Source organism: Dunckerocampus dactyliophorus, chromosome 12, assembly GCF_027744805.1.
Source record: "Dunckerocampus dactyliophorus isolate RoL2022-P2 chromosome 12, RoL_Ddac_1.1, whole genome shotgun sequence".
NCBI classification, from domain to species: domain Eukaryota; kingdom Metazoa; phylum Chordata; class Actinopteri; order Syngnathiformes; family Syngnathidae; genus Dunckerocampus; species Dunckerocampus dactyliophorus.
In genome coordinates, this window is record NC_072830.1 from 21,546,317 (window position 1) to 21,565,223 (window position 18,907).

Sequence of the window (18,907 nt, forward strand, 5' to 3'; positions counted from 1 at the left end):
AGCAAAAAGACATAATGTAACCAGAAACCTGGACAGCCCTGACGTGAATACACAAAGACAAGTAGATAACACAAAAGCAGTGAGCTTGTATGGTTCAGCTACAAGCAGGAACTATTAATGCTGCACTTCGGCCAATAAGGAGCTTCCATATACTACCTAGGTTTGTTTCTTTAAGCGGTTAATTGGTGTAGTGGCTAACAATGTCGGTACTTGTCACAGGGGACCGTGGTTTGAATCCAGGGTAAATGGCACCGTATTGGAATATATATTATTATTATCATTATTCTTTTTAACAATGCTGGCCCTCAGTGAAAAATTCTAGCTGGTCAAGCCCAGGTACCAAATGCACCGCCTGACACTGGTCTACATAAGTGATGGCATAGCTTCATACCTTTGTCTTCGGCAGGTTTCCCCTCGTCTCTCTTGTTCCACTTTTTTCTTAATTGTGCACCCGATGGCTTTGACTTTCTCTTAACACTTAATCATCGTCCCATGTGACCGACAACTCAACGAGCGGTCGAGATTCAACTCACACTGACTCACAACTCGCACGTTTGTTAACTAACATTCATTCATTCACATGTTTGAGCCTACAGTATATTCAGTATTATGCACTTTTAAGAGTGAAATTTGTGCCGATATCCCGCCTGTAGAAGGCGCCTATCTGACACACATATCCCGACCCGATGAACACAAAAAAAATACGATTTTTTTTCTTCATCATCCTTGCGGCGCCCCCGAGAGAATGCTGCCCTGGGTAATTGCCCATGTGGCCCATATCAAAAACCGCCAGTGCTGATGTGATTTCCCCCTCTAGCTATTGGAATATACATCTGCTGCTGCTCTTTCCTGGAGGACATTTACATTCCACCCTTGTCTCCATAAATACTGTGTGTAGTGACGAGCACAGACTTCACAAGTAGTCGGCAGAGTGCAAGCATCGGACCGCAATTTCCAACTTCCTGCGAGGCAAGAAAAGGTGACGCTGCCGCGCATCAGTGTCACTATTTTGTTTCCCAGGGAGAGAATGTCAACATCACTGCAGGCTGGCCTGCTTATGGACAGAGGAGGGCAACCGTGAGAAAGAATCAGACCGTGACAAGAGAGCTTGTCTTGTAATGTACATGTAGAACTCATTAGAAGTCATTATTTGTACAGGATTAAAAATAGCAAAGTCCAACTGATGGAAAGGCTGATTCAGTGCATGTGACTGCAGAATTCAAGCAAATTGTAAATCCAAAAAACAAGAAGGAATAAAAGCATGGAACGTGCTTTGCAAAGAGACACATTAGGAGTATTAAGCCATTCATTTATCACACAATTACTTTGCTATGGAATGATGCACACCATTATTTTCATTTGTAAATATGAAAGGAACTAGAATGGTACTCAGACGCACGGTGGCCGAGTGGTTAGCATGTTGGAGATTGGGAAGATCTGGGTTCGAATCTGCGCTGGGCATCTCTGTGTGGAGTTTGCATGTTCTCCCCCGTACTCCGGTATCCTCCCACATTCCAAAAACATACATGTTAGGTTAATTGGCGACCTAATTGCTTATTGTCATTAAATTCATTTATAGTATTATTGACTAATAAATGATTATTATCCAGATGTACACCAAAAGTGCGTATCGCTGCACACTGCTATGAATATTAATAATAATAATAATTGATTGGATTTATATTGCGCCTTTCTAGACATTTGAAGCGCTTCACACTGAGAACCCATTAATTAGTCACTCCACAGTCACACACTGGCAGTGGTACACTACATCTGTAGCTACAGCTGCCATGGGGGTAGACTGACAGAAACAATGCTGCCAAGTCGCACCAACAGCCTCTCCAACCACGAAACATTCATTCAGCAGTGCGGGCTGCACATTAACATTAGAGCTGATGCATATGCTAATAAAGCATGACAGGTGTCTGTGTTCTGGTCCACCAGAATTTAAAAGCCTTACACGGATCGTGACGCCATTCTCCATAACGCTGAATGTGAAATTTTCAGGTCAAATTACATGTTTTTAAAAAAAAATGCAAATACAGAAGAACGAGAGGCTCAAGTACTGAAGAAAAATCCTGACCTGTTCAGTGTTCAACATCAACTCCAAAAAACCCCCAACAAAGTACATTTGTAATTCATTCAAGCAGCTCAAATTTATTCGGAACAGCTTGTCGTTTGAATACAAAATGTACAACTTATGGAAATTGACTTGTTCATCCATCTATATTTTGTATTCATGTAGGAGCTTGTTGGTCAGGTTCATGGTAGGTGAGGCGCTGACTCCTTAGAAGTTTTTTTTTTACTTTAAAATCTTGCGTTCTAATCAGTGTTTATACAGATTAATCATAAAGAGAATAACAAGAAAAAGAAGAGAATATTTCACTTCACTTGCAAACTGAAACCTATCTGTGGTCTTATATTTATTTGTATAGGAAGTGCATGTCCCTATCCTTCTCTTTTAAAGCTCTTTTTTTACTTTGTTGTAAAACTTAGACATTTCACGTTTATAGACATATCGCTGCATTGAACATAAACCAAGAAGGAACATGTCAACTGCAAGCAAAAAGACTATAGAAAATAAATAAAGTCACAAATTTGATATTTTACATATATTTCTGCAGTGAACATAAAATGAGTACCTTAAAAATAAATAAATAAATAAGGCCACAAATTTAGGCATTTCACTTATATCTCTGCAACGAGCAAAACTGAGGAAAAACATGACACCTACATGAATACAATTAAATAAGTACAAAATAAATAAAGGCACAACATTTAATATTCCGCTTATTCAGTCCAGAATACATTTTAAATAGACTGGGTAATATTTAGACTTCACCATCTTGCAGTTAATGCACGCTTTCAGACTCATCTACAACTTGAATCTGTCTTTAAAGTGAGAGCCGGGCCAAATCACCCATTGACAATCACTGACAGAACTTATACAGCTAAACAAAGATAAAGTACAGGAAGATGGTTGTAATATTTAAACAAAAAAGCAATAAAAGTCTATGACAAATGGTATAATGGAGAATGAGATTCACTGTCATTCACTGAAAGGTTAATTTTCCAAACAGGTTAGAAGTCAAATCAATAAACAGGCAGGGGATGGAAACGCATGTAATCAAATCAATATTCAGCAGTACCTGTGGTGTCCTTTTTAGTTTAATTCCTATCCATGTCTAGGTACTTACAACTATATTTTTGTACAATTATTATATATGCTTTAAGGCTGTAAAACCCTTCACAATACACTTTATACACTTTTCCCGGACAGGCGTTGACATTTGATCACATTTCTCTCTTGATAAAACATTCTCAAAGTTAAATTTCATATGAATTGACCAACTCACAAGATTGGACACAAGAAATGAAGTGAATCGTGCATATTTCACTCCCTCTGATTGTGACTTGTCCTGGAGCCGTTAGGCTGTAGCGTTTTTGTATCTTTCTTAAAACATATTCCTCTTTGTCGTCTTCCATGAACTGAAGATTAATTTACAGTATTCCAGGCGGCCTACAGCCGCGTAACTTCTGCCTTCATTCAGCATGTATGATCGATCACGAGCAACAGGAAACAGGCAGTCCTGCGCAAAGGATATTGATTGACAATGGTCTACAGCCAATCAGAACGCAGGACTGTTGTGGCTCTACATTTACTGAGACGAACCGGACACGTCTTCAACTCTCACATGAGTATACAACACCCTCTACTGGTCGCAGTAATAAACACAATAACAGAAACATGCAACGGAACACATCACAAGGAACACAATGCGCGTTAACAAAAACTGCAAAATTGCACTTTAAAAAATCTGCGAAAGAGCGAATCAGCGAAAGGTGAACCGCGATGTAGCGAGGGAACACTGTACGGAATTTTTTTTTCCCTCAAAATATTCTGAGAACGCCTGACGTTAGCCAATAGCAAACTACTTAACTAGCCTCGTAGTTCGTGCTTTAAGTTGACATTTCCAAACATGGTTGCAACCAGCAGGGGCAAAGTCGATTCAGTCTCAACTCATTGTGCTATATCCACACAGACCTTCACGATGGCGGCAGTTCCGAATATCCAAAGATTCACATAAATGAAAGTCCCTTATATTAGATGCAGATGATCGGCAATACAAGTATATTTTATTTATTGAAGCAGGTCAAAATCCTTTTAATTTTGCCGATTTCTAAATGGTTATTTCTAGCTTCTGCAAACAAACTATAATGCAAAAGACATAGCCCAACAACTCACAGCTCCAACAAGGATCCAACATCTGACCGTGGACTCTACAGCTGTATGCAATCAGCAGAGCAGTAGGCAATCAGTGAGAAATAAATCCCTGAGAGGTTTTTTTTCTCCACGATTTAAATTGGGTAACTATTTGCTTAACCTCCGGTGGACCCAGCGGGTATAAAGTGTGTATGTATGACATGCAGTCATATTCATTTTGCAGCTTTCGCAGATAGGCACCACTGGTCTCATGAGATGTCGGCAAGATTTGTCCTTTCAATTGGACCCATGTCTCAGAAAGAAACACCTGTGGAGATATGTACTGAAGAACAGCGGCGTATCAGTTGAAAAATACATTTTCTATTTCGAGCTTTTAACACAATTGCTGTGCTGCTGGCTGTTTCTTAAAAAGACGACTTGGATTAGTTGTCGTGACATGAATCAGTTCAGTCCATCATGTATGTTCTTCAGACCTTCAGGGATTGGATCTTAATGTGAAACCAAGAAATCACACAAGTACTTGTGAACTTTACAACTACAACTTATTATAATAAATTATAGATTTTTCAAAATTTCCAACTATATCCTGAGAATCCTCTGACGTTATTCTGGTAGGATTATATTTTTCCTTCCAGTGCGGGCATGTGGGAATGTTTATCCTTATTATTCAAGGACTCCCACAGGAGGATCCTATTTAGGACTATTTCAGCCAAGGACTTCCTCTTCATCAGAGATCGCATCTGATTTTCATCATTTAGCATCTTGAGGAATTTCTTCTCACCGCACGTCCTTCTCTCATCCTCTCCTATCCAGATGGTTGGTTGCAACACGAGCATCACTCACTTTATTTTGCAATTAGCGCCGTTTAACATTCAAAAAACTTTTACAAACTAACGGCACCCTGAGGAGCTACTGGGTCAAATGGCACGGCACAGCTGCAAAGAGGAAGGACAGTAGGCCTCTGCAGAGATGCAAATCTCCAAGACACAGCACAAAACATCTAAGAGTCATATCTACAAGCTAAAAGAGGAAATGCAATAATGCTTCTTCAGTGTATGACAAAAGAAGAGGAAATGAAAAGTGCCTCTGTACCTAATTCCAACATACAAGATGCCACAGGATGGTTGGCCCTGACTGGATGATAAAGTCTGGCTGTGTTCATTCCATAGCAGACAAAAGCTCAACACAATAGCGACATTTCTCCTGTGTGAGCCAGCTATTAATAGCTTGCCCTCCAATTTAATAAAAACTCATTTCAGCACAGTTCCAATCAATCGCTACTGTCAATGAGAGGCAGAGAGAAGATGAAGCTGCCCTCCAAAATGTTAAATCAGTCCAAGTTCTGGACGCTATCATACTGGATGCCATCCATCTGCACTCCAGCTATGGACAGCCACACTGTTAATGTTTATCGACCGGCTGAGAATCCTCCTTGCTTACCATTGTGTGATGTCTTTGGAACAAGTACGGCAATGTGTTTGTTGGGCTTAAAGATATGTGAGTGTACACTGCCCCTGTGACTTGCAAATTGTTGTTGACTCATCAGCCACAACAGTAAAACCGGTGTCCTGTGAACGTCCTAGCAGCGCCCTGAAGGTACTTTGAGATGTCAATGCTTCACATGTCCATCAACAACCTGACTTAAACAAATACAAATCATTGAGAGCGCGGCACTTCTTTGGAAATTAATAAACGGTGTAAAATTAATTGCTGATTAACTGCATCTTGAAGTAATGCAGACAAACTGAGTTGCATTACTTGCCTGCAATCAGCAGAGAACCCTGTGGCTTCAGCGATGACGCCGCTAATTTATGGCTAAAAGAACTACAGTTCCCATGATGCTTAGAGCACAGAGTCAGGAAGTAGTGAATTGCTCAAGTGGAAGCTAATATCACGTTTTGAAGTCTTATGCAATGATGGTGTTTTGAGCTGACAAATCTTAAGTCAGTTTGATCGAGTGTTGAATTACTTCTGCATGGACTCCTTGGACCACAGCAGCAGTTGAACTCTCATGAAAAAAAGCGTCTCATGTCTCATCACCTGAGCTAACGAGTGACACTGGGAAGACCGAGTGGAGGTAGGATTGCAAGGTTTATAATGTGTCTTTCTGTGTAAATGTCCCATGTTACAACGTGGACACCTGCGGCCTATATTCGTCCATTCATTTTCTGTGCCGCTTAATCCTTATTAGAGTCACGGGGGTATACTGGAGCCTATCCCAGCTGACGTTGGTACAATCGAGACTGGTCGCCAATTGCAGGGCACATATAGACAAACAATCATTCACACTCACATTCATACCTATGAACAATTAACCTAACATGCATGTTTTTCGAATGTGGGAGGAGACAGGAGTACCCGGAGAAAACCCATGCATGCGCAGGAAGAACCTGCAAACTCCACACAGAGATGTCCAACGGAGATTCTAACACAGATCTTCCAGGTCTCCTGACTGTGTGGCCAACATCCTAACCAATAGGCCACAATGCCTAGTGCAGCGTAAACATCTAAAAAAAAAAAAAATTGTCCTTAAATTTGGTGGGTGCGGCTTATATTCAGGTGCGTTGTCCGGAATTTACAGTAATTTTCCCCAAAAATATATGAGTAAATGCCTTACCGCACTGTATTACAGTACAGGCCCAAAGTTTGGATGCACACAATACAACCCCATGGTACCAACCCCAATAATAAGGCAATAAATTCCACAAAGTAACCCTGACAAGGCACACCTGTGTAGTGAAAAGCATTTCAGGTGACTACCTCATGAAGCTCATTCAGAGAACACCAAGGGTTGCAGCGCTATCACAAATAAAAGACAAAAAACATGTCTAAAATGTAAGACGCATTTAGAGTTATTTCACACTTTTTTGTTGTTAAGTACATAATTCTACGTGTTCATTCTTAGTTTTGAGAATCTACAATGTAAATAGTCATGAAAATAAAGAAAAGGCATTGAATGAGAAGGCGTGCCCAAAAACATAATCAAGCAACTTTTCTTGCTCGCCTCAGGGGGACATAATCTATAAAAAAAAAAGATTTTTTAAATTGCTTGTTTGCACACATTTGTGTCTCTGGAGTACTGCCTATGTCATAAAAGGTGTCTCCAAGCGAACTGTTCATTGCGACATCATAATCATTCTGATTTACAGAACCACTATCAAGTCAAAGCCGCAGAGCTGCAGTGGTGTTGGTTGCATAGATTGTTACCACGAAAAAAAACCCAGCAATTTGGGGAACTCCAAAACTCGTATGGCCAAAAAAAAGTACGTCCGGTTGTGACCAAGGCTTAACTGCTACTGCAGTAGCTCTTTTACATGCGACATGACCTGCTGCTCTGAACAGGGCTGTTTAGAAAGGATTATTAGTGTGCTGTAATGTAAACCAGCCACGAAGAGGTCACACACCAGTGTACTTTGTACTAACAGGCCCGCAAAAATGGTGAGGGCTGTGTCAAAAAGGGCATCCAGTGCCAAACAAATATGCAAATCACGACAAAGCTTTCCATACCGGATCAGTCGAGGCACAAGGTAACAAAAACCACCACTGGCGTCGTTAACTGACAGGGTGCCAGGGGGAACTACGCTACTGTTGGTCGACAGCATAGACAGGGAAGACGTATGAGGAAAGACAGAGATGAGGAAAGGCAGCAGTGTAGCAGTGAGAGGAAGGACTATAGTGTAGGGAGCTCACCAACATGATGGAGAGAAGAAAAATTGATATACTGCGCGTCCAAGAGACCAGATGGAAAGGTAGCAAGACTAGAAGCATTGGAGGGAGGGTTTTTATGATGGAGTAGATGGGAAGAGAAATGGGGCAGTTGTGATCCTGAAGTCCAGTGTAATGGAGGTGCTGAGAGTGTCAGACAGAGATATGGTAGTGATGACGACTGAAACTGGGGGAGTAAAGATGAACATTGCTCGTGCGTATGCCCCGCAAGTTGATCGTGAGTTTGAAAAAGAGAATTTCTGGTGCTGGATGGATTAGTTGATGCAGAGTATTCCCAGAGCGGAGACAGTGGCAGTCGTTGCAGACCTCAATAGCCATGTTGGTGAAGGAAACAGAGGAGATAACGCGATGATGGTATATCACTATGATAAACACTTATTTCCACAAGAGGCAGGAACAAAGAGTCACTTATTGGAGACCAGCCCTAATATATGATCTGGAGACAGTAGCTCTGACCACCAGACAGGAGGCAGAACTGGAGGTTGCAGAACTGAAGATGTTTAGATTTTGGTTGGGCGTGACGCGGATAGACCGTATTAGAAGTGAGCAAACCTGAGGAACGGCCAAGTTAGACATGTGGGAGGCAAGGTCAGAGAGGCCAGACAGAGATGCTTTGGCCATGTGAGAAGGACAGTTTGTGATTACACTGGTGGGACAAGTTGTAAGTAGAACAAGAAGATGGTTAGGATTTGGGGTATTTTTACTGAACCATGTCACTCCTAGGAACAATAGTTTTGTTTTACGAAAATACTGTATGTGTCAAGGAGCCCAAAAACTACAGCTACACAGATTTCCTGACATTTTTGCTGAAGAAGCCCATCCATCCATCCATTTTCTATACCGCTTCTCCTCATTAGGGTCTCGGGGGCTGAAGAGGCCATCACTTAAATTTGATTAACACATATATGTATTTTTCTAGATTTTAATCACTTAATTATCCTGCTATTTCAGGTTGTTTATGAAAAAGCAGGTTGCAAAAAACCAGTTAATCTCTTTAATACGTCAATCAGGAATAGAAATGAGAGGAAATAAACTGCTAGTATTTTATCGCTCGCTTGATGTGACTCACATCAGCGAGCTGAAGGGTGCAACGCTTTGAAAAAGCCTCTTTCGTTGCCAATAATTCGGAGATGATTCACTCCTCCATTGCAGAGTTTGCTGTCCGAGTTACATCCAGCGTTCACACTTGCGCCTGTCATACAACAAGCAAACAGGTGTGTGTGTGTATGCCACCTGTGAGCGACTCCCGCCAGCCGCCACCTCACCGATGACCTGACGGCTGCCAGTGTGCTTCCCCATAAGAAACGGCCATTAAATCTAAATTAACACCGTTTTGAATGATGATATACAATAAGAAAAGGTCACAGGTTGTGGTGTGGTGGGGTGGGGTACTCACTGCCTGTTACGCAGGATGTCTTAGGACAGTCTGGCACAACAGCTTGCAAGCAAGACAATGCAATATATAAACCATTCCTGTGTCGTCGACTGAATAATAAGGAGCACCGGTTTGGGGAGCGCTAGTTTAGCATTCATGTCGGGAGAGCACAGAGACAGTGTGTCAGCATCCTATTTTTAGCACCGCAGAACAACAAGTCTGTGTGCATTTATTTAGTTTCACAGCAAATGGAGGGAAAAATCAAACTTGGAAGATGGTCCAATTGATCCATTTGGCCTCAGGGAAGACCCAGGACACGTTGAACAGACTATGTCTCTGAACTGTCCTGGGAACGCCTCGGGATCTGCCGGAAAGAGCTGGATGAAGTAGCCGGGGAAAGGAAAGTCGGGCTTCCCTGTTTAGGCTGCTGCCCCCGCGACCCGACCTCAGTTAAGCGGAAGAGGATGGATGGGTGGATGAATGGATGGATGGATGGATTGTGGTCCGATTTGATTAAATGTAGACTATAAAATGCTCAGGAGGGCTGAAACTTACACTATTAAATGGAAGTCTGAGGGAGGACAAGCTGTAGGCAGTGATGACAGTGATGGCTGACAGCAAAGTGGAAAAGAAATACATTGGCACCTTGGTTTTCGTTATTAATTAGTTCCAAAAGGACAAAAACTGAAATGTACAAAAAACGAATCCATTTTTTCGATAGGAAACAATATAAATCCAAATAATTATTAACACTATTAACAAAAAACACTTTATAATTGTAGTGTTAAATGCAGAAAACAATGCCAAATAATTATAAATGACGACTGAAATGGATAAATTAGCATTTAACATCTCTTTTGGGAAGATGGTAAAAAGCAGAGGGTGGAGAGGAGGGGAGAGAGAGGAGGGGATCCACAGCAACAACAACTTCTCACCATCTTTGTTTGTGTTTCGTTAACACCTTTACACTTTTCACAACATTAGCTTCCTTGATTTCTTCTTGCTTCGCCGGGATGGGAATTATTGTTGATGTGGCAAACGGACTACAATAAATTCCGGACTATTAAGCACCTGATTATAAGCTGCACCCACCAAATTTAAAAAGAAATGTTCTTTTTGTACATACGTATAGATATCGCACTTGTCTATAAGCCGCATGTGTCCACAAACCTTGCAATCCTACCTACACTCGGTGCTCCCAGTATCACTCCTTATCTCCGGTGATAGGACATGAGACGCATTTTTTAATCAGAGTTCAACAGCTGCCGCGGTGCAAGCAGTCCATGCAGAAGCTCTAGTAATTCTACACTTGATGAAACTTACTTAAGACTTGTCAGATCAAAACACAATCGTTGCATAAAACTTCAAAACGTGATATTAGCGTCTACTTGAGAAATTCACTACTTCCTGACTCTGCACTCATGGGAACATCATGCTTATAGTCTGGACTTTACGGTAGTTTTTGGGGAAAAAAAATCACAATGGGCCCCCCTGGGCAGCTGTGATCACCTTTTTCTTATCACTAATGTTGCTACTTCTGTAAGGTTGTCGCAAGAATTGACACTTGGATACCAAGTCGATGTTACCAAGCCACAAAAACCAACATGCAAATGGTGCCTCCAAAGTTTTCAAACCAAAGGAGCAAACAATACGAACTTACCGAAACACATGGATTGAAACTTAAAGAATTCAATGTGCATACGTTTCTGTTTACTATCACTTGTCACGTTATTCACGACCCAGATATACGTTCCGTTATTTATGCTTGACAGTGTGATTACAGTGTTTGTAGAGGCACAGGCTTCCGATGCTTACTAATAATGGAACAATACCATCGTGATACGTGACATTATGAAATGCTCTCTGACAGTCTCTGAGCGTAAGTTATTTGAGCTAAATCTGAATTTTTCCTGTACATTGTAAAGCAGGAGTCTCAAACTAGCACCCCAAGGTCCACAGTTTTTTTTTCCACTGCCAAATATCGCACATATTTTGCATCGGCTGATTCCAGATGCAATGAGCCAACAATCAATTCCACATTGTCAACAAATTAAAAAATTAAATTAAATTAATCAACTAAAATTTAATGAAAACTAAACATGAATTATCTACGAATCGAAGGTTTGAAGACGCGCCCCAATGTCCTTGACACCAGAAATGTAATTGCTATTTGGTATGGAATATAGCAGCTTGTGCCATCAGCACATTCCCCATAAAAATGCATTTTCATAATTTAATTATCTTCCACTCTTGTGATGTTTAAAAGCGGGTCACTCGTGTTTAGTCTGACAGTCAGACAATCTGGGCGCACGTTTCTGCGAGGGGCTGCAAAAAGGCTAACAGTGTGGATAGGTTCACACCATAATGACGACATTTACTGCGCCTCGTTTTCATTACACAACGCTCTCCCAGGGAATAATGTGGGGGTTGCACTTGTTTTCATTCCTCAAATGAGACCAAACACATTAAAATGAGCAAATTTGCCAGCAGCCGTCTTATAATGGAAAATGACAACGATAAGATCTCCAGGCATAAGTGTATGAAATTAAAAAGTCTCATCCAGACCATCAATCTTGAAAGGGCTGCTCGACTTCACAGCTTCCGCGGCAAAGTCAGGTCAAGCTCATAAAAACAAAAACACACATGGAGATGTGGAGGCTGCACATTTTGTAGTACACCTCACCATCAACCTAGTGCTGATGGAGCTCGATGGAGCATTGCAGGGTTAAACAGGATTTTATAGTGCGGCCGAAATAATGCAACGTTCCATTAGAGAGGAGATTTCACAGAGGGAAACGGAGCCATATAGCAAAGATGATGATGATACCGCACATGGATCCATCTACTAATACACAGTAAATAGACTTGGGTCTAAAAATACAGCTGATTTCTAATGTCCTTGATTTCTTCATTAGAGATGCTTGATAGTGGCTTTTTACCAATAATAAGCCCCATAATAAGAATAAGATAATAATAAAGAAGATGTGGCTGTTCCCAAAGACACGATGTGGCAGCAAGATCAACACCCTCTTCTTAAACACCACCTTCCTGTTTCGCCATTAGTGATTTCTTGAATTCAATGGTGTTTCTCATCTTCTTGATCAAAACGATGGCACTTGCGACTTCCTTTGGCTCCACTTTGGTTTGCTGACGTGAAAAAACACTGCAGAATTCAAGATATAAAACGGGAAGGTGATGTTGAAGAGGAAGGCGTTGATCTCGCTGCCACACTGAGTCTTTGGGAAACAGTCATGTAAAGAATCACGTCGTCTTAAACATGAATTTCTGTCGTTCATTCTCTTTCAAGACGCACGGAAACAGGGAAACAACATGTACTTTGACCAAACCCCGACAAAACGTTAGGCATCCTTAACATAACCAGCGTAGCCCGCACACGATGTAGCAAAAATTGAATCGAGGAAGCCTATATGCAAACGAGCTAACGTCTGTCGTGACACAAAATGCGAACTTCGGAGCATTTGCGGGTTATTTCTCCGTTTTATCGTCAACAGTTCAAATCAGAAATATGGCGTAATCTCCATAGTACGTGTCGCGACCCGATTTTCCACAGATCTATTTTTCAAATCGGTACACTTTGGGGAACTATTGTTTTACATCATGTTTCCGCGGAAGGTGAAGTATGTTACTCTTGTGCTAACTAACAATGCTTTGAAGAACACAGTCTCGCACGGAGTTTGAAGCAAGGTCCATCTATTTGCTCCGTGTTACGTTCAAGAAATGTCACCATTACGCCACCAAAAATGCTAAACTGTGAAAACATACTTCACAGAAAAAGCCTCACCATCATAAAAAGCCTCACCATCATAAAAAGGAATAAATAGAGAGCGCAATATCATTTTTTCATTACTGTTTAGGTGTTGCACTGAAGCACATGCTGGAACGGATGAATAACGCTACCTACGGTTCCACTGAACAACTGGAAGTCAGATGTGTCGCCTGTCTATGATGTCATCAGCCGTTGTGTTAATGTTAAGCATAAATCAATTCTAAATACACATAAATGATGAATGAAAGGGATAAACATTTACATTGAAGGCTACTTTTACCTTGGTTGAAGAATTGGTGTCGCCAAAGACACGATTTGGCAGCGAGATCAACACGGACACCACTTTTGTGTTATTTCTTGAATTCAGTGGCGTTTCTCACCGCCTTTATCAAAATGCTGGCACTGGTAACTTTCTTTGGCTGCTGTGAATTTTTTTTTTTTTTTTTAAAGCCTGGAGCTCTTCCAACTACCCGTCAGTCAGCTACAGACGTGGGAGCTTTTGTTTTTCTTCAGCGAATAGTCTTAACTAGCATGATGTTGCTGTTAAAATGTGAGTGTGATGTTAGCGCTGTGGCTCACGTACAGCAGCTATGCTAGCGTTGCTAACGTTTGTGTCCTCCTGTCCCACTTTACGTCACGTTGTCGTATGTGATATATGGCATCTATTACATTGGACGAGTGCACAGTTACAGCGTGTACGGACACACAAAACTGCCATGTTCCCAGTAGGGCTTACGAAAAGGACTTTTAAACAGTCTAAATTCCAGCATCAAGGTTAGATTTTGGCCAACGGGCTTCCAATATCTCTGAGATTTATTTAAAATTGTTTTTCAGGACAAGGGATCAAGTTTCCACCTTGTCATCGCAACTAATTGTTTAGCCACATGAAATACATTATATTTCACTCTGACTGATAAACAGGGTTTCAGGTAGGAAAATGACAGGCTGAATGAATACTGTATTCCAAGTGTATTGACAGAATTTACTGCCCCTTTGTATGATCTCTATTTTTTTATTGCACACCATCTTCCCAGGGAATAAGGCGGTATAAATTAGCCCAATAAGGTTGCATTGGATTTCATGGATAACCATTGTGATTTATAACACAATAAATAAATAAAGCCAGAATGGGACTAAGTGAATGTCCCTCCCCCCCACCCCATACACCATATTTGTAGACCTCCATAGATAGCAAGCTTCTGCATTGGTCTCATAAGATTAAGATTCATGCATTATTCATTGCCTGGATTATCCCATCAGGGGTCGCCACACGAGTCACTCGCCTGATTTGTATCGCTTAGTTTTTATGACGGATGCCCTTCCTGACGAAACCCTTCCATGTATCCAGGCTTGGGACCGGATCTGGAGAGCTCCATTGGCAGCAGCATGTACAACTACATTTCGTGTGCACAAAATTCCTGTATCAGCATCTTTATCCAGGTCTGGACCAAAACATTGTAAATGTTAACAAAAATCTGCAAACCAAAAATTCTAATCTGCACTATAAAGTCTGTTGGTGTTGATGCGTTGGCAACAAATCTGCCTTGATGCTAGAATTTTGAGAGTTTTGAGAGCTGTGTTTGTTCGTGTCTGTCTCCGACAGTGTGTGTGGCTCCAAGAAGTGTTTGTTTGCACTTGATGCACCTTTTACATATACAGTAGTCCCTCGCCACTTTGCCGTTCGAATTTCGTGCCTTCACTCTTTCACGGTTTTTCAGAAATATATTAACTGGCTTAGTGGTTAGCATGTTGGCCACACAGTCGGGAGATCTAAAAGATCACCATACAATAGTGTAACATTAAGGAGTGGGACAGGAAGACACAATTGTTAGCATCACTAGCATCGCTATGTGAGCTAAAGCAGTGATCCCCAACCCACGGGCCACGGGTCATTTGGAACCGGGCCGCACAGAAAGAAATTTTTAATAATAATTTCCATTATTTTTTGTTGTTTGTTTTATTTTGAAAAGTGGCCGGATTGTCTTTGTTACATCCGTCTCACTTGACGCATATCCATTGTGCGTGTGCTAACTTCCTTTCTGTACTTTCTACTCTATTTTTACCATTTTTCTTTCACCTCATATTCGGTCTAAAATGCTGATACTATGTGGGAATGCATAAAGGTAAGTTTTGATGACTTATTGAGTGCTAATGTGCACATTTGTCTCAAGTTAATTCATGCTAGCGCACTGCCTTTTACCACACACGTCAAACACTGATGTAATAATCTCTCTGGAAAAACTCCAGGCTTGAACTGGTGGATGGTGGGTCGGCATTCATTCTGTGCTTTTAATTTGATGTCATTCATGTCTTAGTTTTACACAATACATAATAAATAAGATAAATGAGATCGATATAATGTACGACCCCCCCCCATTTGTGGGAACACGCATGATTTTAACAGCAACATCATGCTAGGTTAGCCTACTCGCTGAAGAAAAACAAAATGACCAAACAGATCCCACCTCTATAGCCCACTGATGGATTGTTGGCATAGCTTGGCTTATTTAAAGATTGTAGCGAAGCCTTAAAAAAATCCTAAAGCTGTCCACCAGGACGTGGTGGCTGTTTACACGGACGAGGTGGGCTCATCTAGCTCGGGGTGGGTCAGAAGTGGTAGCATGTCCATGAGGAATGAGGTTCTTCCTTCTTGACATCATGAAAACTTCAAAAGCGACAATTTCGGCACCGCTTCTCTCAAAAATGGAGCAAACAAGTGAGTAAAGTGATAGATTTTTCAAATGTTTGGTGGATCTAGGGCACATGCTACTATTATTAACATGATTAAAAAGGCCAGTTTTGTATAAGAGGGTGTTTAACATGTTTTTCCTTCACCACCCCTGCTACCAAACAAAGGAAACTCTCCTTGTCAAATATGTCATATTTGATTTTGGCAAACCTGAGGCAGCAACCATTGAAGGCCAAAGCGTCCAACACAAAAGCATTGCTCGCTCTGTGTGCTAACACAGTTATAGCCACAGCTGGAAGAATAATAACGATCTGGTGTTATATTGACCAACCCCCCCGGAAGGCAAGTTGTTGCTCCGTGCTCGCCTTGTGGAAAAGGTCAGAGCGCAAATGTCACGTCGGGAAACAGAAACAGCAAACCTGATGCTGAGCGGCATCGCGCCTTGCTCAAGGGCACACATGTCTGATGTAGGGCAGAGCTAAATTGAAAATAACAGACTGATACCGTACTTCTGGAACTGCATGCAACAACGCATTTCCAGAAAAAACACCAATGCAAAATCAGTGCCACGCCATTAAGTAATCAAGCCAGACTAGGGAGAAAATATTCAAATCTCCTTGCTCTTTAACCTTCATTTTTATGTTGAAAACTTTCAAAAATGTCATCTTGGATTCCAAACGTCAAGAGCACCCCCCCCTCCCCACCCACCCACCCTAACACACACACATAGAGATAGCACTTTCACACAACAATGCAGTCTGTCCATTTTCACGATAGTGACACCTCAGGTGATCTCTATGTTTCCTGTTTGACCCTGCAGGTCACAGTACGCACAGTGCGCATATGTTGCTGATGCTGTTAGTAGAACTAAACAGTGCAATGACATGCGTACCTGTTAGCACTATTAGGGCGTGCATATGCATGCAGATGTTACCTTTTCCTCTCGCCTCCTTAGACATGGTGTCTCCCAGTTGTGGCTCAGTACAGAGCTCTCCTCCTCCTCTTTCTCAGTGAAGTAATGGTAATAGTAGGGAAAACAGGGGCACCGCTTCCGAAGATCCAGCACACCGACACGGGCTTGACGCTGCAGCCGCCGTGTGCGCCTCCTCTCACGGCGCACGGCGCGATGTGCTGCCGGGCTCTTCTCCCACCTGTGTCAAAGCTCCTCCGGAGATCGACCCGCCCCCGCCAGGACCACCGCAGCATCCACCGACGCCGCACATACTTTTGGAATTTTGTTGTGTCTGTGCGGACTTGTCTCACATGGCCACCAGCGAGCAGCTCGTCCTCCCTCCCCCTCCCAGAAGAAGAGCCAGAGTTGGTCCAGGCGAGCCGAGCCGAGCCGAGCCGAGCCAGCACCGGTCTGCAGCGCCACTGCTTCCAGCGGTGCGCACGTCCGAGGAGGCTGAAGGGCGTCCGTCCCTTTGACAGCCACCACCACTATGCACGCCCTCCTACAAAACAACCAAACAAAATGCATAAGTAGTATAAATATCAGCGTGGTCTACTGCTCCCAATTAAGTGTGTTCTTCAGCATCCAGCTGCTAACATTTAGGCCAGACCTTTTTTATGAGGTACACCTGCACACCACCCAGTGAGATCCATGTCTTAGCCACTGCCGTGTAGGTGTTAGCACCATGGGCAGCTCTATCAAGCAGCAGATTCTAACAAAAACAAGGCAGCACATGGGATGGGAAAGCAGCCACCCTTACAAAAGGAAAATGACAGGGCTGCCACTTCTGTCAATACGCTTCTAAGTGTGCAGTGCAATATCAAAATTACAATGTGACAGACATAGCAACAGCACTAAAGAGAACATGTCAAACTATGCAGAAAGAGGGAGGGGCCTGTAGAGTCATTATTGTCAAGTCAAGTCAGTTTCATTTATGTATGGTACGGTGGATCCCCACATAGTAGTGATTCCGCATTTGCAAACTTGCAGATTTTTGGTAAACAAATATATTTTTTAAATGTATTTGTTCTCCCAAAATAGGAATTTTTTCTGCAAAAAAAACCCCATCCTATTCACCGTATCTTGCTAATAATTTAAAAATACTTGACAGTGGTTAGCATGTTTTGCCACACAGTCAAGAGATCTGGAAGATCTGAGTTGGAATCTCCGTTGGACATCTCTGTGTGGAGTTTGCATGTCCTCCCACACGTCCAAAAACATGCATGTTAGGTTAATTGGCGACTCTAAATTGCCCACCGGTATGAATGGGAGTGTGAATGGTCGTTTGGCTGGCGACCTGTCCATGGTGTACACCGCCTCTCGCCCAAAATCAGCTGGGATAGGCTCCAGCATAGCCCCTCCACCCTAGTGAGGGCTAAGCGGCATAGAAATTGGATGAATGGGTGATAATAAAACATAAAATGTACATCATACACGCAGCGTAGCAACATGACGTCAGTGCAAGATGGCGGCGCACCGTGTGAGCTGCTACAGCAGCACTGGCTTCTACAGCTAACTTTCTCCAGCCTCAGAACTTGTAGAGAGTTGAGCACTGATATATGATCTGGAATACAGCAGGTAAGTGGTGTGGATTACGTAGACGCAGCTGGGATGAATACATTCTCCGACAGCTACATGGGACGACCCAGCAGCATGCAGGACAGCAGAGTTACGTACTAAAATATTGGAAACAGCTTTTTGTCCAGATTTAAGAAAAGGAGGAATACAAAATAAAGTATATACAGGTAGTGTACACCTCATTGACATTCCAGGCAGTGAACCAGGGTGACACGGCAGGGTCATGCAGAAGCCAAGTCTTTAAATAGGCCCTATTAAAATACAGTATTAATAAACATAATACACAAGCATGACAATTATTCTCCCTCCTTTGCTTTCTAGGGATAAAACAGCGATGGCAATCCAGCAGTGAATTGCTCTAATCTGACAAGACGCCGTGTGGCAAATTCAAACTTATCTTGACCAGCGCTGCTGTCACGTTTGAGTCAGATGTGCTGCAAAGTAAGTCCCCTCCTCACAGTGTGCTTATGTCATGGCACATGGCTCGCCGCCCAATTTTTTTTTTATAACCCGCCTCTCCTCACCATGCTGTGCACTAGGATGGAGCGGCTGCAGCCTCATCCTCGCAAATGAAT

At 42.2% G+C, this 18,907-nt stretch overlaps 1 protein-coding gene across 9 annotated transcripts in view; it reads right to left on the reverse strand.

The window, feature by feature from the left end:
* Window positions 1-17,458, reverse strand: part of pitpnm3 (PITPNM family member 3) — a 114,379-nt gene extending 96,921 nt beyond the window's left edge. For 8 of the 9 annotated variants that reach the window (XR_008573071.1, XR_008573070.1, XR_008573069.1 and 5 more), the window contains exons 1-2: window positions 17,365-17,458; window positions 16,737-17,256 (exon numbers count right to left, since the gene is read on the reverse strand). Coding sequence is in view for 1 of the 9 variants with exons in the window: in XM_054793325.1 (XP_054649300.1) it covers window positions 16,737-16,761 (25 nt within the window). In the remaining 8 variants the exon portion in view is untranslated. Of the gene's footprint in view, window positions 1-16,736; window positions 17,258-17,364 lie in introns of those variants that run through there. The other variant, XR_008573065.1, reaches the window with a different exon arrangement.
* Window positions 17,459-18,907: the final 1,449 nt, after the last annotated feature.